Raw genomic sequence first — 25,109 nt, 5'->3', positions numbered from 1 at the left:
AATTAGTGAGGTGCCTGAAGTTTGATCAACTTAATTATTATTTTATCATTATTTTATTTGCTGGTATTTCCCTCATGCTATACAGTATTTGTTTTTAAATATCTCTTCAACAGTAAGACTTCTTTTGTCAGTATGTAAAATATGCATTTCTGTTTATAGGAGGATAAAGGCCTTGTTCATGGGAATGTGTGTGCAAAAAACATCTTGCTTATCAGAGAGGAAGACAGGAAGTCTGGAAACCTTCCATTTATAAAGCTAAGTGATCCTGGCATCAGTATTACAGTTCTGCCAAGAGATAGTAAGTCTTTGCATTATCTTTCTTGTTTATTGCTTCTGACTTGAAAAATAAGTTTGGGGTTGGGGTTTTTTTCTGACCACCATCTAAAATAATTCTGTTATAGTAAGTTCCTTGATTTATCTGTCATTTTATAATTATCTCTGTAGTCCTAGCCAAGCAGTTTTGAGTGTATCTTTTTTATTAGCAAATAATTACAGGAAATAAATTCTCAATTGTGTGACCTTTTTTCCCCGCTGTTCTCATTTTCCGTTTCTTTTCATTGGTAGTACTGTTGTTATATTATATTGTAAGTGTATAATATCGTCTGTCGCCTTTGCAGATAGCTGCTGAATTTAGTGTCCTTGATCAAGTATTTTATGGCTTGCAGGAACTTTCAGAAGTGAAAACAAATGCACTTTTGAAAATGCTGACTGGCACTTAAAAAGCATCTTCAGTGCATTTCTTAGTGAATACCTGGAGTCAGTTGATGATATTAAAAATATTGGATTATTATCCACCGTTAAGACTGCTCCAATGCTTTATAAACAGCAAAATTAATTAAATTGAAAGTGTGTTCAAGATTGTTATGCTAATGGAATGGTGGAAGTAACCTTACTATTATTATTGTGGTCTTTCCGTCTTATAAAAACACTTTATGCTTGGTACTTTTATAGATGTCTAAAGAAATAATGTATCTAATAGCCTATAATTAATGCAGTGTCATTATTTGCCAGTAAACTATTTAAATTCTCTGTGTTTTAATGTGAAGCTTACGTTATTCTTATGAGATATCATTTTAAGGAGCTCTAAATCCGAACCAGTACAATCCAATGTTTTAATTTGTTACTACAGTCAATAGCAATAGCTTAAAAATCAGATAGTGTAAAACTCTTTTTCATGGTGCCTTTTGCTGTGCCATAATATGCCAACCACTATCAAAGTACTTTTTACTCTTTGACATCTTGGTTCTCTGTGGTAGCCATTAAGTCTTGGTAATGTTGGGGGAAATACAGAAATCAGAGAAACAATGTAACATGGAAATTATGTTAAGGCAATTTTATTTTTAGGCTTATTTTACAGTAAAACTAATGGTCCTCCATTCTGATTCACAAATACTGTTTGTATTTTTGTCCGTGTTCCATAACTTGATTTTTTAGGTGGGAACAAATACTTGGGAAAGTATTAATAGTACATTACAGAGTGAAATACCTATGTATACTGAAGTAATTTTTACCAAATGTTAGGGAATTTTCTGGTTTTATTATTCGTCTTAACAAGTTTCCTTTGTGTGATTGCACAGTTCTTCTTGAGAGAATACCATGGGTTCCTCCTGAATGTATTGAGAATCCCAAACAACTAAGCCTAGCTACAGACAAATGGAGTTTTGGTACCACTTTGTGGGAAATCTGCAGTGGAGGAGACAAACCACTGAGCGCTCTGGATTCTTCAAGAGTAAGTATTACTGGGTCTGCAGTCATAGCAATTCTTTGAACATTTCTAATTTAGAACATCTGCTGTTGTAACCACATCAGCAGTGGTGTGGCCTATGACCACTGTAGGAAAAAGACATTTTTGCTTGTAGATAATAATCAGAAGAGATTATTTGAAGTTTGTTTTTATGTTGTTCGTTTCTATTTTTAGGGGAACAAAGTACAGAATTTTCAGTATTATCTAGTTCATATTTTTATTGCTTTCTTGCAGCAGTGTGTCACTTTAAACAAAAAGTATGCGTGGATTTTAGTTGACATTCTAGTAACTGAACACCTTAAATACAGTAGCACTTTGTGTGTTCCAACAGTTCTACTATTTTAGCTAAACCAAAAATGTTAACTTTTATCTCAGGTAGGGGCAGAAGATGGAGGGGAGACATTTTCCATAAAAATATTGTATCATATGTATTTGCTTCTTTAGTTGGAAGCGAAAAGAATACTTCACTATGATAGAAAAATACTGGTAGTATTATTTTTATAAAGGTACTGTAACCTTCCCATAAAGCCTGATCTGGTTTCTCAGGTATTTTAATCAGCTCTGACAAGAATCTCCAAGGTTTACCTAGACCTAGCTTATAGATATCTAAGTATTTCAGAAATTGCCCTACATTGTTTTGTAATATTCACAGAGCTTTTCACAGCTGTGCGCTCAGCCAGCTCATAGGTCAGTAGAATTTTCCTCTGGACCTATCCAGTTGAGGATTTATGAAATTACCAATAAAGGAGGCACCATTTTTCTCATCTCTCTCTATCTTCTTATCTTCCACCAGTAACTGACTGGAAGTTTCTGAACTGATCGCTCTAAATTATACCAGCCTTGCTTTTGATGAAAATCGGTTAGATGTACATTTGATGAGATAACAAGTCTAGGTTTAGAGCTGTAATTTTTGGCTACTCTGGTGAGACTGTTAAGGCTGCTGCAACTCTTCATGGTTGTAAAATGTACAATTACTTACTGGTTTAATTCCAGAAACTACAGTTTTATGAAGATAGGCACCAGCTTCCTGCCCCCAACTGGACAGAACTTGCAAACCTTATAAACAACTGCATGGATTATGAGCCAGATTTCAGGCCTTCTTTTAGAGCAATTATACGTGATTTGAATAGTTTGTTCACTCCAGGTGAGTCTGTGATACAATAGGATCAAAAAGAATGCTTATTCCTACTGGTTCACTTTCTTTTTAGTATGTTTTTTGCAATACATCATTGTCTTTGACTGCAAATTACTATATAGAAATAAAGGTGGCTGTCAATATTCTGCTGAACTTGAAGTATGCCAAACAAAAGTAGAACATGCCATGATTGTAATAAGGCTATTCCTTCTCTTGTTCACTACTCTGTGCCTTCTGCCTTCTGTTCCCTTTCTTCCCTTCTTCCTTCTGCCTCTCAGATTATGAGCTATTGACAGAAAGTGATATGTTGCCAAATATGAGAATTGGAGCACTTGGATTTTCTGGTGCTTTTGAAGATCGGGACCCAACACAATTTGAAGAAAGACATCTTAAGTTTTTACAGCAGCTTGGCAAGGTAAGATGTTTCAAAAATCTGTGATAGTTTAGGAAATAACTATGGTTTTCAGTTGACTTTTGATGACCCCATATACATTATTTACAGTGAAACTTTTATTTTAGAAGTTGTGAATTTCAGTCATATCTGAGCAATGTGTGCCGTTCCTTTGTGCTCTTTTTTCACTTTCACAGTATCCTTACACAGAAGAAAATTAGCTGACCTCCACAATGAATCCAGTCACACCAAAAGGCTAAAGTATTTTTCAGTAATGAAGAGCTGCCTGACATAATCCTTATATAGATACATAGATATACAGATATATACACATACAGTTGATATTCAGTTAACAACGCTCTGGAGCAGTCTTGCACAAAACTAGTGGGGTTGGGGGTTTTGTGCGTGAATATTCTGAGAAGTCTGAATATAAAGTCTCTAAATTCAAAAGGAAAATACATGTCTTTGAGATATATATAGGCCTTGAACTTTTTTGCCTTTAGAAATCAGCATTTGGTTACTAGTTTTTTAAGCCGTTGCAGCCTGGCTGTGTGAAAGCATACCTAGACAGCTGACCAAGTGCAGCTGGCAGATCTTCACCAAGCACTATTTTACTAGAATGGTTCTTTGCTGTTTTATTTGGTTTTTACATGCTAGCTGTATATTCCTTTGGCTTCAAGTACTGAAGCAGCCTGAAAGTGAAGTAGCAGAACTACTTCTGTTTGCAGGTGGTTGGTTGTTGATTGTGATAGCGTAGCATAGGGAGAACAACAGAGTGGTAGGTCATGGCTGCATAAAAGAAGATAAAAGACAATATAAATTGAGAAAGATGAAAACAGAGCATTGAAACAAATGGGAGAGGAGCCAAAAAGAAAAAGAGCCGAATTAAAAACCAAGACAAAGGGATTTATGCAAGTGCAGGAAAAGGATTATGCCAGTGGAAGTGGAAATTTGTGAAAGATAGAAAATAGATACACATCACCACCTTTCCTTGTCTTTGTTTCCTGTTCTGTCTGCGTCCTTTCATGGAGTATGTTTCTTTTGCAACTGTTACCCATGATCCTGCATTTTTTTCTGTCAGGGAAATTTCAGGCATTTCACTTAAATAATTAATCACATCATCTTAATGCTTAGTACAGTGAGCTCTGAACAAAAACTACACTCTACATGAACAAACATGTACACTAAGAAACACAAAGAGAGAATGGTGTGGGCATGTTTTTAATTCCCAAGTGTTTCCATTTGTGACATAGGGAAATTTTGGCAGTGTTGAGATGTGCCGGTATGACCCGCTGCAGGATAATACTGGGGAGGTGGTTGCTGTGAAAAAGCTGCAACATAGCACTGAAGAGCACCTTAGGGACTTTGAAAGAGAAATTGAAATACTTAAATCTCTGCAGCATGATAACATCGTTAAATACAAAGGAGTATGCTACAGTGCAGGTATGTATACTAGTATATTGAGTATACCTAAATATGCATACTGAGAAATTCAGAGAGGTAGTGTTTATGACAGTCACTGACTTGTCCTAAATTTACCAGGACTTAGAGAGTACAGAACAAAGGAAGTAACGTCTGTTGTATACCACATCTCAGTACAAGGTGGATGTTGATTCAGTCACCTCATTGCAGAATTTGATTAATTTAGAGAATAACTTTAACTATTTGCCCAGTTTCTTTCTTTTAAAGCAAAAAAGTTTTCCTTGAAAATAATTTAAGGTTTAAGTGGGAGAATGCACAATTTTTTAACTGTTCTTGTTTTTTTTCCTCAATGTAATATTTCAGAGGGGGTGTTACCAATTTTTGTATAGCCTATACAATAAAAGAGTATACAGGAAAAAGTTTCAGAAACTGATCTGTTTGAGTGAATTGATGATGCCATTTAAGATGATGAAGTAAAGCATGGGTTTTACCTCTGCCCAGGATCTTACTGTAAAAAAAATAATCTTCAGTTCCAAATAGGGCTGTTTTGAAAGATGGTAAAATTGGTGACAAGTCAGTATCACTTGCCATTCTCAGTTTCATCTTGACAAGACAGACATACAGACTTCTACTTTGCCTTAGCAATAGTAGCTGAAGTATTGATGAGATGATGTTGATTAGTGATACATTAATTTATCAAGCATATCCACATTGTTGCTAAGTTTAAATAAGTGGCATAATGAGTTAATTAATATATGAAAAATTGCATAGTGATGTATAGATCATAAATTAATATTTTTGTGTTAAGTCCATTTTGTATTATAGCTATTGATAGATATTTTAAAATACTTATATTTAAAAACTTGTCTTTGGAAAACTAAAGAAAATCGTACATTTGCATTTTTCATTATTGTTGTAAAAGGACGTAGGAATCTAAGATTAATTATGGAATACTTACCATATGGAAGTTTACGAGATTATCTGCAGAAACACAAGGAGAGGCTGGACCACAAGAAGCTTTTGCTGTATGCATCTCAGATATGCAAGGTAGGGCATTTCAAATTATATACATCTTTCAATGAAATTGTTGTTTTGGTATATCTTTTATAATGCTGTTGGGCTGCTAGCACCACATAACCCTAAAAAAAGGTAGCAATATATGTTCATAACTTCTCAGTATCTTAATACAGGATGCTGAGACTGGCCTATCTGCTGACTGAGGCAGAATATACTCTCTTTTGTCACTAAGGCGACTGGAAATGAAATATTGTAGGAGTTAATATACTCACTCAGGCAACCTGTCCGTGACATTCTATAACAGAATTTTCAGAATGTTGACATTCCGCTAAAAAAACACCATAACAACATATATATATATATATATATATATATATATGTGTGTGTGTGTATATATATATTTACTTATATATTTACTTATATATTTACTTATATATTTACTTATATATTTACTTATATATTTACTTATATATTTACTTATATATATTTACTTGAAACTGTAAGTAAGAGCAAGGATTTCTGTATGCAGAGCTAGGGGCCGTAGAAGTGCCCAAACCTGTAATAAATTATTTGGTACTGAACATCATTCATAAAATCGTGAAAAGCAGTACAAACATCTGATCTTTCTTGTGGTATCTCATTTTCCTTAGAGGGCTTATGCCTTCCCTAGTTTTATTCTGTAATTATGCTTTAGATATAAGAAACTAGAGACACATGAGATTTCATTGCATGTTTAGATGTTTGGGAAAGGGAAAAACAAATGGGGGTGAGGGGGAGAGAGACAAAAATAAAAAGTACAACCATACCCCCCCCCCTCAAGGCATGCACCAGCAATATTTTTTAATTTCTTTTCCCAATACCTACATCAAAGACATGGAAACAGTAGGTTACATAAGATTACAGAATCACAAAATCAACTAGGCTGGAAAAGACCTGTAAGATCATCAAGTCCAACCTATGACCAAACACCACCTTGTCAACCAGACCACGGCACTGAGTGCCACATCCAGTCTTTCCTTAAACACCTCCAGGGACAGTGACTCCCCCACATCCCTGGGCAGCCCATTCCAGTGCCCAATCACCCCTTCTGTGAAGAAATACCTCCTAATGTCCAATCTGAACCTCCCCTGGTGCAGCTTGAGACTGTGTCCTCTTGTCCTGTCACTGGTTGCCTGGGAAAAGAGCCCAACCCCCATCTGGATACACCCTCCTTTTGGGGAGCTGTAGAGAGTGATAAGGTCACACCTGAGCCTCCTCTTCTCCAGGCTGAACAACCTCAACTCCATCAGCTGCTCCTCACAGGACTGGTGCTCCAGACCCTTAACCAGCCTTGCTGCCCTTCTCTGGACACGCTCCAGCAGCTCAATGTCCTTCCTAAACTGAGGGGCCCAGAATGTGCCCTCACCAGTGCTGAGTACAGGGGGACAATCCCTGCCCTGGTCCTGCTGGCCACACTGTTGCTGGTACAGGCCAGGATGCCATTGGCCTTCTTGGCCACCTGGGCACACCCTGGCTCATGTTCAGCTGCTGGCACCAGCACCCCCAGGTCCTTTTCTGCCTGGCCACTGTCCAGCCACTCTGTCCCCAGCCTGTGGCACTGCCTGGGCCACTGTTGTGGCCAAAGTGCAGGCATTTGGTCTTGTTAAACCTCATACTGCTGGATTCAGCCCATGGATCCAGCCTGTCCAGGTCCTTCTGCAGAGCCCTCCTACCCTGCAGTACATCAACACTCCCCTCCACCTTGGTGTTGTCCATGAATTTACTGAGGGTACATTCAATCCCCTCACAGATCATCAATGAAGTTGTTAAACAGACCTGGGCCCAACACAGATCCCTGGAGGACATGACTAGTGACCAGCCACGTACTGGCTGCAGCACCATTCAGCACTCTCTGGGCCCAGCTGTCCAGCCAATTCTTAACCCAGCAAAGGGTGCACCTGTCCAAGCCATGGGCTGCCAGCTTTGCCAGGAGTACGCTGTGGGAGACGATGTCAAAGGCTTTGCTGAAGTCCAGGCAGACAACATCCACAGCCTTCCCCTCATCCACCAGGCAGGTCATCTGCTCATAAGAGGAGATCAGGCAGGACCTGCCCTTCCTAAACCTGTGCTGGCTGGGTCTGAGCCCTTGGCTGTCCTGTAGATGCTGTGTGATGACACCCGGGATGGTCTGTTCCATAACCTTGCTGGGCACCGAGCTGAGCCTGACAGTACTGTAGTTTCCCAGATCCTTCTTCTGGCCCTTTCTGTGGATGGGTGTCACACTGGCCAGTTTCCAGTCAGTCCCCAGTGAGCCAGGACTGATGATAAATGATGGAGAGTGGCTTGGTGAGCTCTTCTGTCAGCTTCCTCATCACCCTAGGATGGATGAGGATATTTTTTAGGGTATGTTGCCACAGATATTCTTATGTCTGGTAATTGTGCCCTGCCACATTAAAGATCCTAAGACTTAGCTTCTTCAATATCGACAGAAAAGGTCTGACAAGAATCAGGGGAGAGTCTCTGCCAGAGCCAAGATCTTCTCCTGACATTCAAACTTTCACATTGTGAAAAGAGCTTGCTGGTTTCCTGGTTGACACTGGACTAACCTTTTAGCTGCTGAACCTGTTGCATGTACAGAGGAATGCTGCACCCTTAACAGCTTATCTCACCTATTCGTGTGCTTCACTGAAGCACAGCAATGTGGGTAGTCTCCATGAGAAGCTCCTTGGTGGGCAAGCAGTGTGGAATGCAGGAAAACAAAAAATGTTAGCAAGTGTCAGTCTTTTTGCAGAGAGAAAGGATTGAACATATGACCAACAGCTTCAGAACATTGAAGAGCTCCCTGATCTGTCTACAAAACAACAAGTCATTCTCTATTAACAGGCATAAGAAATTATCTCATACTTATTTCTGCAACAAATTACTGTTATTATGCTGGTAAGTCACTATAAACAATCTTTGTTCAAGCAGAGACCTGGAAGAGTCTCTGCTTGAGCAAAGTACTCTCTATGAGGGCAATGACTGGCTCTTTCACAGAAGAAAGGTACAACATGGATTTTTGAACACACAAAGGCTGCAGCCACTTAGCTGTTTTATTCTGTGTCCATCTCAGCCTGTGACCTCAAGGTGCTGGCCTTGTGCACTCTCATAAGAATCTGTGAAGCATGTAGAAGTCCTCAGGCTTTCACTCAAAGCCTGGTGAAACAGCAGTGGCAACATGTCTCAGGACCCTGGTCTGAGGTATCTGTTGGGAGGACTGGAAGGTGAATTTTGGCCTTTGCTAGCTGTGCAAACAATGGCAGAAATCTTTGGGAAAGGAACTGTATTCAGAAACTACAAAGAAAAACAGATCTTAGTGTGTGTGTACATACACATATATAAAAGAGCTTCCAAAATGTTACAGGTCTTTAGGATGGTGAGAAATCAAAGTAGTAGGTAAGATACTTCATAAGTACCAAGCACCAGCCAAGAGAAAGGGAGCTAAAATATGCAGTCTGCAGATACTTAAGTGGTAAAACATCCTGCTTTGATAATGACAAACCATGGGGACAAACAGTATGAAAATGTGGGAAATCTGCTTAGAACTTGCTCTTAAAGAAATGTCTTCACTTCTAAGGAAAGCAGAATCTGAGAGTTACAGTGTACATGCCTTGCTTTGGAGTGTTGCTGCTGTACAACCTGCAAAGTAGAGGTTACAATAGATTGCTTTAAGATTTCACTCTAATCTGTGCCATTCTGTTACTCCAAAACAACTTAATTATAAACATAGTGAGTACCTGATCTGAATGCTTTTTCTTCATTTAGCTTATCATGTTTCGTTTTTCCGCTGGTTTTGCTTCTCTTACAGTGTTTGCTCTTTCAGCATCTCACATCTTTCTCCTGTGCGTTTCTGTCACTGTGTAATCTTGGGGAGTTTTGATCAGAAACCTTTCTACCTCTTCCCTGCTGCTCTCCTCTGAAGTGTATGAGAGAAATGAAGGCATGCCCATACCTGAGATGAATGTGTTTGGTTGTTCACTGTGTTTGGTTCCTTGCTACTATACTGGGAAAGGGGTTTCCGTCTCTTAATGTTGTAAGTGTTTCAGGTGTCCTTGCTGGAGAACCCAGTTTTAAAGACAGAAACATTTGAAATCACATTTAAACTCCTTTATTAGACTAGTGCCACAGGATTATGATATCCACTTAGAATTTGCATTATTTCAATTAAAGATCTGTCTTCGAATAGGTGTTTCCCAGGCTAACAGAAAAGCTACTATCATCAAACGTTAGGGCTGTTTTCAGAATAGTACATCGTAGTAAGAAAAAGCTGTAGCATTTTCATAGGCTAGTTGTACCAGAAGCATAGAAGCCTCACTTTGAAGATGTTAGGTTTGGTATTTATGGCAGTGGATAATTGGCAGTGAGGAATGGGGCATTTTTGCACACTTTTGGAATGGTCTGTGAGTGAACAGCGATGCCACCCAGTGGTGCTGGGAGGTACTAGAATCTGAGAGAAAGATTGCACTTCGTAGCCGAACTCTGAAGTTTCTCACATTAAAAAAAAAAAAAAAAAAAGAGAAGTAAGCCTTTTGGCATGAATAGTATAATGTTGATTTTCAGAACTTTTGAGATCACCGATGCTATTAGTGTAATTTAACTTTTCTGTTCTGTTGAAAGGGGGATATGCTTTCTTATAAAACTGTGAAACTGACAACATGCTTTGTGACTCCTTTCACGTGTAAGTTGGGTATCTCTTGACATTGTGCAGCATCACTTTCAATCCTTCATTTGTTACTGTCTCTGCAGGACCTTCTTGTTTTAGTAATGCCACTACACGCACTGGCTTCTTCCAAATTTCATTGTTAATGAAAATAATTAGGTGCATTGGGAAGAAGGGATCATCAGCAACAAAAGACAACATGGCTTCAGACCACTGTTGTTACAGCAATCTGTGAAAATATAACAATAAGCAGAACTGTGTTGGTGAATAATGGTCCATACAAGGCACACAGTTGGGAATACAGTCAGAGAATAGCTGTCAAATTCAAGGACTCATAATAAAAAGTTTCATGGAAGCAATCAGGAAAGAAGACGCAGAAAAAGAAGAAAAAAGTGTAAATGAAATGGATAGGTTGGACAGTCTTCTCATGTGCTTCTCATCCTCATTGTGTAGCGTAACCCAAATTTTGTTTTCCCTCTGCATACACCAGCAAACTGCATTTGGGCACAGAAAGGAGCTGTAACTTTTATCCAGCTACATAATCAAAAAATACTTGGCTCAGACTATCTCCCTCTGGTTAAGGGAAGTCCCTGAGCTTGGAAAAATTAACTCCTCAGAGAAGACAAACCTGTTTTTGGTTTTAACTTTGAGGTTAATTCATCCTCTTAGGGAAAGTGCAGCCATGTAATGGTAAAAATAACTCTTTTCCTGTTCTGTTTGTAACCTGTACACCTAGGGCATGGAATATCTGGGTACAAAAAGATATGTTCACCGGGATTTAGCAACAAGAAATATCTTGGTGGAAAATGAGAACAGAGTTAAAATTGGAGATTTCGGATTGACAAAAGTCTTGCCACAAGACAAAGAATACTACAAAGTGAAAGAACCTGGTGAAAGTCCTATTTTTTGGTAAGTCTTCTTTTGGCATGTGAAATCATGGCATGTTTTCAGTTTTTGCCATTTCATCCAATTTATTTTGCATGTTGTGGAATTCTTAGTTGGAAGCTCCTCATCAGTTTTCCAGCACTGTGAAAGTCACATGCATGATATTTCACTTCACAGAGTAGCATCTACTTTCCAACGTATGTAAAAAAAAAAAAAAAAAAAAAAAAAGAGAAAAATACCCAAAACAAAACCCTAAAAAGTACTTATTTAAAGGAAATACTATCCAACAGAAAATGTATTTAGAGATAAAGGAAATCTAAAATGGTCTATTCATCTGGACGCTTTCAAATTTTTAGGCCTTCTAGTTCCCTAAACACTGGACATTCATGTCTTCCAGCTGAGATCTGTTGGATAGACCCCAAAAGAAAATGCCATTCCATACATCTGATTTTAGACTGTATTTTAATTCTGACTCAGGCCTTGTTTACCTAAAGAATAAATGATAGAAAATGGCATCTTAGTAGATGTTACTGGAGATGTACAGTTTAATTCCAGAAGTGCCTGCAACACAGTTCAAAGCTCAGTGAAAGCGATGGAAGGCTACAATTGTCTTTCTTTGTAGATCTTATTACATCAAATTCTTGTTTACTTGCACTACAGATAAAAATATATCTACAATCTTGTTGGGAAAAAAATCAAACTTGGTTATAGTTATCATTAACTGTGTTTGTTTAAGGTCGATTTGGTTTTCAAAACCAATTAACTATTATTAAACAGTTACTAATTGAAGGTATTGAAGGGAAACAAGAACGTGCTAATATCTATGAGTAAAGAATACTTACTCATGAAAAAGAAATATATCTTACTGAAACAAATATACCCAAATCAAATTTACGCATGTTAAGGAGAGCAATTTTCCTGGTACTGTGTGTTGCAGGTACGCTCCAGAATCTCTGACAGAAAGCAAATTTTCTGTGGCCTCAGATGTGTGGAGCTTTGGTGTGGTCTTGTATGAACTCTTCACCTACATTGACAAAAGCAAAAGCCCACCAGCTGTAAGTATACAGTTAATGATTTTCAGAGAATTTGTTTGTTTATTTAAATTTTCTAAAATATATAGATTGTCGTGTACCTCAATAGGTTGATATTTACTGATCCTTTTATATTTACTGATTCTTTTCTGGAGATACCTTGGTGTTTACAAGCCAACATCCAGTCTGAAGTAGTAACTGAAAGGTACTGCTATCAAGCCATAAGAAGGAAAGAAGATCTGAAAATTATTTCATAGTCTGTGCATACCTTATACATTCTGTAACTTCTGCTTGAAAAAGATTTTAAAATCTCTTATTATAGGTGATTCTTTCCCATACTTCGTGGAGGGTTATCCTAGATGCAGCCATTCCATTGCATGACATTTATTTTTAATGCTGTTCCAAATGTAAGGTTGAGCCAAACAAATACATACAAATTAAGTTAACTTAAATAAGGTAACTTAAAGGTATTTTATGTTAGCAGAACCCAAGTTAGTTAGTGAAGTCCAAGAAGGAAAAGGAGTGGCTTTTTGTAGACTGTTGACAGGTGTCCTTAAATACAAGTTTACAGTGGGCGAAGAAAGATACTATTAGCAGTTCTCTACTTGAAAATAAGGTACATGATCTTACACCTAGCAGTTCTCCATGGGCATAACAGAGGAGAGCTGAGGGTTCCGTATTTACTGGAGCTGGCCTTACCCTTGGCCAGAGGCTCAATCCTGGCAAATGTGGTTTTGAGAGCTGAATAGTGATGATAGGCAAAAATGCACTTGAGGGATACCTCTGCACTGGCCTCAGTGGACCTCTTAGTAATTTCATACAATGAGCTATCAGAGATATTAGGGGAGAACTCAAGACAGCTCTTCCAGCGTAAGAATGTGAATGTTGCAGACACGTAGAGTTGTTCAGAAGGATTATGAAATGAAAAGTGATAAAAAGTAAGTTATGGGCTCAGATGGACTATTCTTTGAATGAATGAATTCTACATGTGCATTCACCACTTCATCAGGTTGGTTATGCTATTGGTATGTAGCAAGAAAAGGTAATTCGTTAAAATTAACCAAAGTGGTCTGTTCATCTCTTGTAATCTTTATAATTATACATTGTTTTCACAACTTGGCCATTTTCACGTTCAACCAACAAGTGTTTCACACTTTCATGTCAAGGATCATTAAAGAAGTTTTGTAGCATTGGAGGAAAAATAATTCCTTTATGTTGTGCTTAGAAATTTATTTCAGCTAATAGCACATTCTCATTTACTTTTGACGTCTGGCAGTCTGAGTGAGGTTTTAATCTGCTTTTTAGCTTATTTTGGGTTTTTGGACAGCAAGGTTTATCTAAGCCATTTTCGATGGCTTTAATTATAATAATTTTTCTGCCAGGTAGTTACTGATTAGTCCTGCTAACCGTTTTTTATACATCAGCATGATAATACCTGTTTTCTGTTTGGCATTTTTCAAAGCATTAAATTGTTTCAGTGTTTCAGAGAGCTCTTTAGAGTCACCTGTAAGTTTTATCCTTTTAAAACTAATTAATCACAGAAGCATTGAATGTTATGGATTGGAAGGGACCTTGAAGATCATCTAGTCCCAATCCCCCCTGCCATGGGCAGGGACACCTCCAGTAGACCAGGTTACTCAGAGCCCTGTGCAGCCTGACCTTGAACACTTCCAGGGATGGGGCAGCCACAGCTTCTATGGCCAACCTGTTCCAGTGCCTCACCACCCTCACAGTAAAGAATTTCTTCCTAATATCCAACCTATATTTCTCCCCTTTCAGTTTGTACCCATTATTGTACCCATTTGTACCCATTGCCCTATCACTGCAGTTCCTGCAAGAGTCCCTCTCCACCTTCCCTGCAGGCCCCCTTCAGATACTGGAAAGTTGCTGTGAGGTCTCCATGCAACCTTCTCCAGGCAGAACAGACCCAGCTTTCTGAGCCTGTCTTTGTAGGGCAGGTGCTCCAGTCCTTTTATCAACCTCATGCCCTTCTCTGGACTTGCTCCATGTTCTTCCTGTGTTGGGACCCCAGAGCTGGATGCAGCACTGCAGGTGGGATCTCACCAGAGCAGAGCAGAGGGACAGAATCCCCTCCCTGGCCCTGCTGCCTACGCTGCTTTGGATGCAGGACACCTTTGGCTTTCTGGGCTGCCAGTGCACATTGCCAGCTCATATTGAATTTTCATCAACCATCACCCCCAAGTCCTTCTCCACAGGGCTGCTCTCAATCAGCAGCTGCTCTCAATCACTTCCCCTCCCAACCTGTAGGTGTGTCTGGGATTGCCATGACCCAGGTGTAGAACCTTGTGCTTCTCCTTGCTGAACGTCATGAGGTTTGCACAAGCCCAGCTCTCCAGCCTGTCCAGGCCCCCCTGGACAGCATCCCTTCCCTGCAGTGTGTCAGCTGCAGCACACAGGCTGCTGTCAGTGAACATGCTGAGGGGGTGCCCTCAGTCCCACTGTCCACATCACCTACAAAGATGCTGAACAGTGCTGGCCCCAGTACTGACCCCTCAGGGACACCACTTGTCACTGCTCTCCCCATGGACAGTGAGCTGTTGGCCACAACTCTGAGTGCAGCCATCCAGCCAGTTCTTTATCCACTGAGTCATCCATCCATCAAACCCATGTCCCTCCCATTTAGGGACAAGGATCTCCTGCAGGACAGTGTCAAACACTCTGCATTAGTCCAGGTAGCTCCATCATGGAACGTCACCAGAATTTCTCAGGCAAAAATTTTTGCCCTTAGTAAAGCCATGCTGTCTGTTTCCAGTCACTTCTTTGTTTTCCATATGCCTTAGCATAGTGTGCAGGAGAACTGGCTCCATGATCTTGCTTGGCAGAGGTGAGACTGACTAGCTTGTAGTTAAATATGTCTTCCACTTTCCCCTTTTTAAAAATCAGGGCTATATTTCCCTTTTTTGAGTCATCAGAAACTTCACCTTAACAACTTCATCTCCCAGGTCCCTCAGGACCCTTGAATGAATTGCATCAGGTCTTACAGACTTCTGCATGTTCAGGTTCCTTAGATGGTCATGAACCTGACCCTCTTCCACAGTGGGCTTAGGATCTTCATTCTCTCAGTTCCTCCATCTGCCTTTCTCAACTTGGACAGCGTGCCTGGAGCCCTTGCCATTTAGGATTGAGGCATAGAAGTCTTTGAAAACCTCAGCCTCTCAGCCTCCTCTTTATCCAGGGTAGCCAGATCATCAGATGATGATCATCAACATTTTTAAAGATTTTTCACTTAGGGATGTAAATTGTGTATGTATCATTAAATTTTATTCTAGTCTATATTATTATTCCATTCTACACACAGAAAAAATCTGTAATTATTGATATATTCTCTGGACATGCAATTTATAATTTCATCATTTTTATGTACTGTTCTATTTATTCTTACTCTTAGACAGAATTTTTGCTTGGTAAGAATATTATAGCTTCTTTTTTTCCCTCTAAAGATCATATATTACAGTTGGCCTTTTGTTTCAGGAATTCATGCGCATGATTGGCAATGATAAACAAGGGCAGATGATTGTCTTTCATTTGATAGAGCTGTTGAAGAATAATGGACGACTACCAAGACCAGATGGATGCCCTGATGAGGTGAAGTACTGTGTTAAAATATTACTGTAGTGTGAAAGGTGCTCAGTTAGGGTGAGTACTTGGTAAATGCAAAACTTGTATTTTGTTCTGCTTGGACCACTAAACTGTGTATTCAAGTGAAATGGCTGTGCTGTTATTTTATCAGTTTCATGATGAGTATAATCATATTTCTTTTCTGATTCTTTAGCTTGCACTGCCTCAGGAGCCCAGAATGTAGTCTTGCTAAAATATATGAAGTGGGACTATTATGACTGACTGCTGTACTTGGGCACTCACACTTCTATTTCAAAAATATATATGTATTAAGGCAACAAGATTAGTATATAGAACTTGTTCCATGTAAGTCCCATGTAGAGATTCTCATTCAAAGCTGTCAACTATGGATTCTTTTGAAATCTGTGATATTTAGCAAAAAATCTTAATAGCTACCTAAGGTTTTTCACATTTAATTCCATGATTTAAAGAGCTTCTTATCTTGATTATTGCATTTCTGTTACTGTTCCCTTCTCAAGTATGGAAAGCCCATGTTTATCATGTATGTTACTCACTGTCAAGCATTTTCAGCTCTCAGATTGTGGGCACAGTTAAGTATATTAATTCAGATTTGTATTCATGTACTTTGTAGATACTGGAGTGTAGCTGTAAAGCTGTCCCCAGAGCACACAAATTAATTCAGTGTTCTTTTTGTTTTACTTATACACCAGAAGCTTTAAAAAGTACTTTCTTACCACTTCTAAGTCTTGTAGTTTTCTCTTGTTCAGAGCAGGCTGCACAAAGTCAAGTTCAGTCAAATTGGTCTGGTAGGGCTATGTAGGTGAATCAGTAGTGAAAAAAAAGGAAGTAAAATAATTATGGGTTGGGTTTTTTTACGTATGTAACTTCCAGCTCAGATTAATTGCTGCATCCCTTTAAAGTCAAGCACACTTAGGAGTAAGTCAAGAAATAATCCATTCAAAATTGGCGGAAGAGAAAACAGCAGGGTCAAGTGCTTTAATAGAGATGAGAACAAATGGTACAAGTGAGGCAGGAAGCCACAGGGGAAGAAAAAACGTATAGAGAATGGAAATAGAAGTCTTTGAAGAGCCTTTCTTGCATTTTATGTACCAGTACAGCAACTGTTGAATTGTAAAGGTTTGGCTTTTTATAGATAACCTGAATGTCATATGTATGAGATAATACATAATCTGTTCTACTGAAATTGTATCGTAACTAACCCAAAGGTTTCAATGGCTGACATTTCTCCAGCTATCAAAGCAAGATGGAAATGTCTCTGTGTCAGAAACTGTATGCATCCCCTTTTGATCCTGAAAGGCCAGTCATCACAGATAATAAATCTTCCAGATACCTGCAGCTTACAGCACTTTATCTTGCAGCTTACAAGCTGCTTGAGACTTGGTTCTAAAGCAGCTTGGTCAATGCAGGTGTTTCAAATTTGCTGAAAGATAAGGAACAGTTTCTACTTTTTTTCCTGGTAGCTGTACAGATTTCTCTTAAGCAACATGTGAAAAACTGTTAAAAGTACGAGTCGGTAGTAACAATCTGGATTGAATTAATGAGAAGAGTACAGGTGAAGAGCTTGGCAAGTTTCATGAGACCAGGTATCAGGTACATCTCTGGGCAAAAGGAAAACTGTTGCTGTGTAACTATTATAGGGAAAATAGATTTCAAAGTGGGTTTAGTTTGCACAGTAACTTTTTTTTTGCTTATTTCTGATTATATATGAAGAATAATTAAGAATTTAATATATAAATGTGGAGAAGTGTATGTTAACTTTGCAGGGGAAGCCTTACTTAGAATTACTGTCTTCGTAAATCTGATTCCTGGTCATACTGGTGTTTGTCATGTCATTTTTTTTAACTTTTCAAAAAAAAAAAAGAGCAGGCAAAAATATTAAAACATAGCAAAATAACATAAGTCTCGTAAAAGTTTCAAAAAAGAGCTGAGTGAATTTTCATGCTAACTTTAAAAAAAATAGTCTTTTATAATAAGAGCTTTTGCAGAGCCACCTGTCCTCAGTTCTTGCTATCCCTGGGATCGAGCACATAAACTGAAGGGTATAGCAAGAGTTTATGCACACTCTTTTGCGGCTGTTGTTTGGAAGCATGAAGTTAAGCTGGATGTTCTTTAGGCCAGTTCAAAGTAAGTATGTGTGGTATCTGTTTACTTACTACCAATTTTCTTTTTTTCTTCTCCAGATTTATGCTATCATGAAAGAATGCTGGAACAATAACGTTGCCCAGCGCCCCACCTTTAGGGATCTTGCTCAGCGAGTGGATCATATAAGGGAAAACATGGGTGGATGAGAAAACTGTCCCTCCTTCAGAGGATGAGTTGGAATGCAGAAGAAAATGTACTTGGTCAGCTGTGTATATTAGACATATGTACATGTGCACACATCTTATGCTTGCTGGAAGTAAAATCTGTGTGGCAAATACCCTATCTCAATCTGACTACTGAGAAATCCTGCTAGGGCTTTTTTATCAGGATATATTTGTTACTATGAGAACGTGCTGAAATTCTCAGTAGGGAAAGAAATTATTTTTCTAAATTAAATAATGAGTAGTCATTCAGCAACACCATTATTTGCCTTACTTGGCAATACAAAAAAGAGGTGACTTAAAATGTGATGAAACTAAGAGATAAAAACCCAGTGTATTTCCTTGTTGAAATGGAGATGCCCAGAAAAGACTTCTAGAAATACTTTTACACTGAGTGTATAGTGACTTGGCACCCTGTTTTGTGTGTTGCACAAAGACTTTTGTCTGTAAATACAGTTTCATGATTTTTTCAGTGTTGATGCAGAACTGGCTTCTCTCTATAACAAAACAGAAGCTGTTCAATGTGCCTGTCTGAATCAGTTATCAGCCAGCAGTATATCCAAAGAGATGTAATAGGCTGTGTGATGTGCTGTAAGTATTTTGAGGGAAAGGGAGCAAATTGTGCTTAATTGGGGGAGACAGAAAATCTACTAATCCATGTGAAAATTATAATTTAAAAATGAAAAAGCATAGATGTTTATCCTTTTCTTCTTACTCTTCTTTTCCCTTGAGTATTAGATTGCCTTTATAGAATTGAAGATGCAGTGATAACACATAGAAGTGAATTCATTTTACACAAGGCAGTGTCTTCAGTTTAAATAAGGAAAAGATAAACATACTGCTTTTAAATGCTGCTCATTTTTTCTTTCCGTCTTTGTAGTTTTCATGCATCCATAAGTATATCTATGAATGGGAACTTTCAAAGCAGGATTAAAAACCTAGAAAATGCCCTCACTTTCACAATTCCTCACTTCACTGTTAAGATGATCATCTTAGTATCTTCCTTCCAGCACAGAAAAAGAATACTTACAACTCAATATCTGATATGGCCAGTCACAACCAGATGAAGCCTGTTCTGTATTGAAGTGGCCCAAGCCTATTCCGTTCTGTGGTAATACCCAGAATGAGACTATTTGGAAGGAGGAGTTACAAGTGCAATTGCTCCGCACTCAGCGGAGGGCAAGGACATGATTCCAGTTACTGAGAGCTGGAAGGAGATAAGAGCTACCTGAATGCTGTATAATTCAGCTTTTGAAATAAGTAACAAAAATTCTTGGACAAGAGAACACTTCAGTTTTGCCTTGAGGCATAAAACTTGGGGATAATCTCATATCTCAAAGTAGTATAATTGCAGGGTTTGTTTATTTTTAGTTCAAATAATCTTGTTTGTTTTTACTTAAGCATTATTGTTTGCAAAGTAAAATGCTTGTTCTTCTTGGACTTCTGCTGAGAGAAGTTCAGTTAAGGGGATATACAGCTTGGCAAACTGACCTGACATCCAGATTTATATTTAAAATGAAGTGCTCATTTTTAAAATTTGTGGCAGTGAGTTAGTGAAACAGAGGTTACTTTCACTGTGAGGCCTCCTTAAAATTTGTGGTTAACTACACCCATCTTATCAGAGGTTGAAGAACCTCAACTTTTAAAAAAATATAAAAAAAAAAAATCCTTAGTGTAACATAGTGCCAGTATAGCAGTATTTTGTACAACTGTGATGTTTCTCTCCCACAATCACTCCTACAAAACTATATTTTATAGCACAAGAGAGTGCTAAATAGGGAGAGCAGCATCAGCCTTCTCTCTGCCCGTTGCATTTAGAACTATTTCTGCTAGTGTTCTTGCCTCCAAGCATTTGCATAAATGATTTTTCAAACTAATTTCACAGTCAGTTTTTAAGCTGAAAAAAACTTTCAAGTCCTTTGTTCAACTTAACATGTTTTCTCAATTTCTATACATTGCTTTGAGGATTTGAAATTTTGTGCAAAAAATGTCTTTGCATTTGTAGTCTCAGTTATGTGTACATGTGTTTTGTAACAAAGGAGATAAAGCTTTAAAGCATCGAGACAGCATTTCAGCTGGATAACATATGCAGGAATTATGTAAAATTTGCAGTGTATGACACGCAATAGCTCACTGGTTTCAAATACATAGTAGACTAAACATAATTTATGTAAAAATCTCAGGGAAGTTTGTGTAATGCAATGAAGAAATCTTCCAGTCTGCTAATCTTTCAAGTGAATAAAAGGTCTTTTTCTTGTTCTACAACAGTATGACTAATTACATAATCTATTTGATTGCATAAATGTAGTGGTGAACTCAAGGATGATTTTTAAGTGTCATGTGGAGTTTTATTTTTTTTTACTTTTAATATGAGATCATTTTTAGAGAAAGCCATATCTTTACACTGCAGTGTAATTGTGTGCTGTTGGTCAGAGACAGTCTTTTTTGACAACCAGAGGCCTGTGCAGAAGGCTTGATCATTTGGGATGAATGTTTGTAGCTGGAAGAATAGGACCTAGTAGTGCTTAGGACTTGGGGGATATATAGTCATTTGCAGTGTTGATATTTAGGTCCCAGAGCAGACCCAGTGGGTTTCTCAAAAAGCTGTTGAGGATGTAAGTGTAGTAACTTGCTTAATTTGGTACTGCCAGTTGTTTAACCTTAAAAAGAAAAATCAAACACCACCACCAAAAAACACTGTATTTTGTATTTTGAAAGCTTTCAGATCTACAGTAGCATTGATAATGTCATATTTTTACATAGCCTTTGTATCAGTAGACTAAGTACTTTGTTTTAGAAACTGTCTTCAGTTGGCATTGCATTTGTCATGCTTTAGTGTAATCATTATGCACTTCAAAAATGCTGTTTGGTTTTGTTGGTAGAAAAAGTGCTGGTTTATGTATACCTGACTGCTACTACCGTGTAGAATTAAAATATTAACTACTGCTTTGCACTTATATTTGAAGTGAAAGAATTTTTTATAAGTGCACAATATATCTTACAGAATCTCTGCAATCAAGTATTGTGTTGTGTAGTATTGGTTTGTTGTCTATCAGCATAAATATGTTAAGTTTCAAAGTTTGTTTTAAAATATATTCCACACAGTATTTCACAAAGTTGCAACAGTCATGTAGTAAGCCAGAGGAGAAATGAATTTTCAGGAGAAGAAACCCGTGTTCTTGTCAAGTCCTAGTACTGGTTAAAAGCTTCCATAGTTTAGATAATTGTTGCTAAATTTACTGATGAATACAACTGTGAAAATATATGTAAAAATTATATTTTTCCCCCAAAATTAAATTTTTAATTGTTGCATTTAGTTGAGATGTTGACCAGCTGCCTTGAAATGTATGGGAAAAGATGTTACTGTATTAAGTATGAAGAAATGTAACTCTTGCATAAAGAAAGCAAGCTTTTCAGGAATGTAGGATCACAAATACCTACAGGATAGAGTTCTGAGAGCAAAAGTAGAAGTGTAGAAGAACAAGACTAAAGGAAGAAGGATGATGTTCAGCACAGTAGAAGCTTTCTGAAATGTGAAATGCACAATGAATTATGAAAAACCAATGTCTACTGAAAATGCCATACCATGACAATATGTGCTAATATATTTCTAAAGTGTGTATTGTCTGCCTTAATTCTAAAATATTCACAGACACCTAACCTGGCTGAAAAAATTTCAGTAATTACTATACCAAAAGAAACTTCTAAATGTTGTGCCGTGCCAGACAACAATTCTGAAAAGATGTTTGACTAAGAAGTTTTTTTTCTGAATTTTTCTTTTTGAATAAGAGGTTTACAGTACTTTATATTAAAGTAGAAAAAGTCCCTTGGTGGTAGGGAGCAGGGAGGAGAAGATATCTGCTACTTATGATTGAAATGTAAACATTTGAACACATGGTTTATTGAAGAGAACATGAAAGGAATATTTTTAGAAAACTGTGTAATCCATACCTGAAACTTAACTGTGTGTTTCTTTCGCGTTTGGATAGTGAAAATAAAATAACTGAATACAATGAATTACACATGCCTGCCAGCATTTTCTTCTGTACACTATCTAAAATTTGTTACTGGTGTTTAGATCACTGCTGAAGGCAGCTGTTCTGTTTGATGAGTTACAGCACAGCACTTCCTAACCCTCTTAGAATAGCCATATGAAGCATTTATCCTTTGGAAGAAACTTAGATGTATCAAAGTTAAAGGTGTTACCTAAACAATAAGACTGGGAGCTTTTAATCCCCTTTTTTTATGAAGGTTTTCACTAAGCAAATGAATGTGGCATGGAAAAGCACTTCCTTTTGTTCTCAGTATTTGAAGAGACGCAAGTCTGTAAGACAGAAATGGCTTACACCACCTTACATTTCTTAAATTTGTTAGAAATTCTAGTGTCTTGAATTTGCATTACTTTGTCATCTTTCCATATGACTTTCCTTAACTTTACAGGAAATTTTCCACCACTTTTAATGAAAATTACCACCATTTACCTTGAACAGAGTTGAATGCTCTCACTAAATGCACAACTGGACCCTTAGTATTACCCACCAAGTGCACCTGAGTCCTTGAGCAAAACCAGTCCCACAGATGAGTTTGCCTTTGCTTGAGGCAGGACTAATTCAGACAGTCTTCCCTAACATATTCCCCTTATGGACCACGGAGCTTTATTCCCTTCTACAGTATCTGGAGGTTTTGATTGGGCAGGGCCAGCTCAACTGGTAGAGCTTCAGTATTAACTAACCAGGTGGTCTTAGCTAAATGTAGTTCCCAATGTTTAAAGGTTTCCCCACCCATTGCTTTCAAGGTGGTTTTTAACAGCCCATTGTAACATTCAGCTTTCCCAGAGGCTGGTGCATGACAGGAATATGGTACACCCACTTAAACCCGTGCTCTCTGGCCCAAGTGTCCCTGAGGCTATTTTTGAAATGAGTCCCGTTGTCCAACCCAGTTCTTTCTGAGCTGCCATGTCCAGGCAGGACTTGCTTTTCAGGGCCCAAGATGGTGTTCAGCTGGTGGCATGAGGCACAGGGTACCTCTCCAGCCCTTCAGTGGTTGTGCTGCTGTTGTAAGCACGTAGCGCTTGCCTTGGCAGGTTTGCGTGAGTGGGATGTAAACGATCGGCCAGGCCCCCCCATTTCTTTCTTTTGACCCATGGGAGTTTACCCACTTGCTCTGCTGGGTTGCAGCACACATTTCACAATGTCCTGGTTAGAGAGAAAGGAGATGGAGTTTTTAGTGCTGTGTGGGTGTGGCGACATGGTTTATTGCATACCACACACTTATCGATGAGGATATGGTTTCAGCAGGAGAAGCCAAGGATCAGAAAGAAGGGGAAGTGCGCCATCTTGGCCCTCCCTAGCTAAGAAGGTGTCGAGATCAGCCCGGTGGACTCAGCTCCCTCTATTACCCCCGGTCCCTTCTCTGTTCCTTTGAGCCCAGTGGAGTAAACACCTCTGTCTCTGGCAGAGGGGAAGCAGCTACACAGAGCCCAAAACTCCAGCTGAGCAAATCCAAGTGGCACTGGTGTTGGAGTCAGCCACATGGGACCAAGCCAAGCTAGGGGAACAGTGCCAAACACAATTGAGCTCAGCAGTCCAGAAAAAAAAAACCAGAAATGAGCAGCACAGCACAAATGTTCTATCTGCCAAGTTTGTTTTGTCCCAGCTCTTTGTTGTTTTCAGACTGGTGGAGGGAGGGCACATTAAGCCATGGATATTGCCTTTGGGCGCTATCTTTGTGAAGTGGTTTTTTTGTTGGCAGTGGGGAACACCCTTTTGTGTATTAGGTCTTCCTTGGAAAAGTATCCTCCCTCCCATTTGACAGAAGTCACCTCCAGAGGCTGAGAGTTTCTGTCCTCTTCCCAATCCCCTTGTCATTGCCCACATTATGTGACAGGGATCCCAGCTGCTTGGCTTCACTACCATCCGGTTTCATATCGTGGGCTGCAATATCCCAGCATTGGAGCAAATGGGTCAACAGGGACTCTGCTGACTGATGGCTGAAATCTTTTGCTATATCTCACAGCTCACCCAGGGATGGAGATTGGGTAATTATCTCTGGCCCGGCCTCTTCCTCTAGTGGTGCAGTAACACAGAAAAAGCCCAAGGTATCTCTGAGGAGGGACCCTGAACAAAGTAATCCCTGCGCTTTTATACCTTCACAGTCAGTGCAGTGAAAGCCTCGCTCATCATCTGAGTCCTCGGCTGGAGGCTGCTGCATCCAGGCTGGTTCCTGTGTGTCTCTGAGTGACCTAGTCACTGCCAAAGGACTATACCATGACCAGGACTGGTGCTTCTGGTTTTTTTTTTTTTTTTTTTTTGAAGCCTGAGTCACTGTGATTTAATGAGGCTTCGGTTTAGAATAGGTACACAGCTCTGATGATCATTAGAATTTTTTTCAACAGATTGTCTCCTGATCAATACTGATTTTTAGCTTCCAATATGACTTTTCTGTGTGGCCTGGAACTCTGCAAACTCACACCTAGCTTACTGACAAATTTTGACATAGGTGCTGCTGCCTGTGTAAATTTTTGGAAGAGGTTGGAGCCACATGAAGAAAAAAGCTTTTGTCTACTTGAAGGTAGATTCACAAAGCTGCAATTACTAAGGATCTGCCAAAAGGAGAGTCAGAGGGAGAGAGTAAGAACTTGGTAAGGTGTTCTTCCTCATATAGATTTTGAAAAGACTGACAGCGTAGTCTAAAAATCCTTGAAAAGAGGACATGTAGACATTGAAGGATGAGGTTCCAGTGGAAAAAAAAAAAAAGTGCTCTCCAAAGTGAGTGTATCTCTTTGAAGATATGCACACTCCACACTTCTAAGAGTCAATGCAGACAAGCAGCTGAGTGGACAGGCAGGAAGGTGTACCTGCAGAGTCTTCAGTGCTGGGCTGG

At 38.8% G+C, this 25,109-nt stretch overlaps 1 protein-coding gene across 5 annotated transcripts in view; it reads left to right on the top strand.

Moving 5' to 3' along the window:
• JAK2 (Janus kinase 2) overlaps window positions 1-22,247 on the top strand; it is a 95,988-nt gene extending 73,741 nt beyond the window's left edge. For all 5 annotated transcript variants that reach the window (XM_032095683.1, XM_032095682.1, XM_032095686.1 and 2 more), the window contains 10 exons: window positions 160-298; window positions 1,578-1,729; window positions 2,738-2,888; window positions 3,158-3,294; window positions 4,524-4,713; window positions 5,615-5,739; window positions 11,124-11,296; window positions 12,210-12,327; window positions 15,796-15,909; window positions 18,105-22,247. In XM_032095683.1, coding sequence (XP_031951574.1) covers window positions 160-298; window positions 1,578-1,729; window positions 2,738-2,888; window positions 3,158-3,294; window positions 4,524-4,713; window positions 5,615-5,739; window positions 11,124-11,296; window positions 12,210-12,327; window positions 15,796-15,909; window positions 18,105-18,212 — 1,407 coding nt within the window. In that variant the 3' untranslated portion in view covers window positions 18,213-22,247. The remainder of the gene's footprint in view (window positions 1-159; window positions 299-1,577; window positions 1,730-2,737; window positions 2,889-3,157; window positions 3,295-4,523; window positions 4,714-5,614; window positions 5,740-11,123; window positions 11,297-12,209; window positions 12,328-15,795; window positions 15,910-18,104) is intronic.
• The last annotated feature ends 2,862 nt before the right edge of the window (window positions 22,248-25,109 follow it).

This window comes from Corvus moneduloides, chromosome Z (genome assembly GCF_009650955.1).
Source record: "Corvus moneduloides isolate bCorMon1 chromosome Z, bCorMon1.pri, whole genome shotgun sequence".
In the NCBI taxonomy this organism is placed as follows: Eukaryota; Metazoa; Chordata; class Aves; order Passeriformes; family Corvidae; genus Corvus; species Corvus moneduloides.
This window is presented reverse-complemented; position numbering and strand designations above follow the sequence as displayed.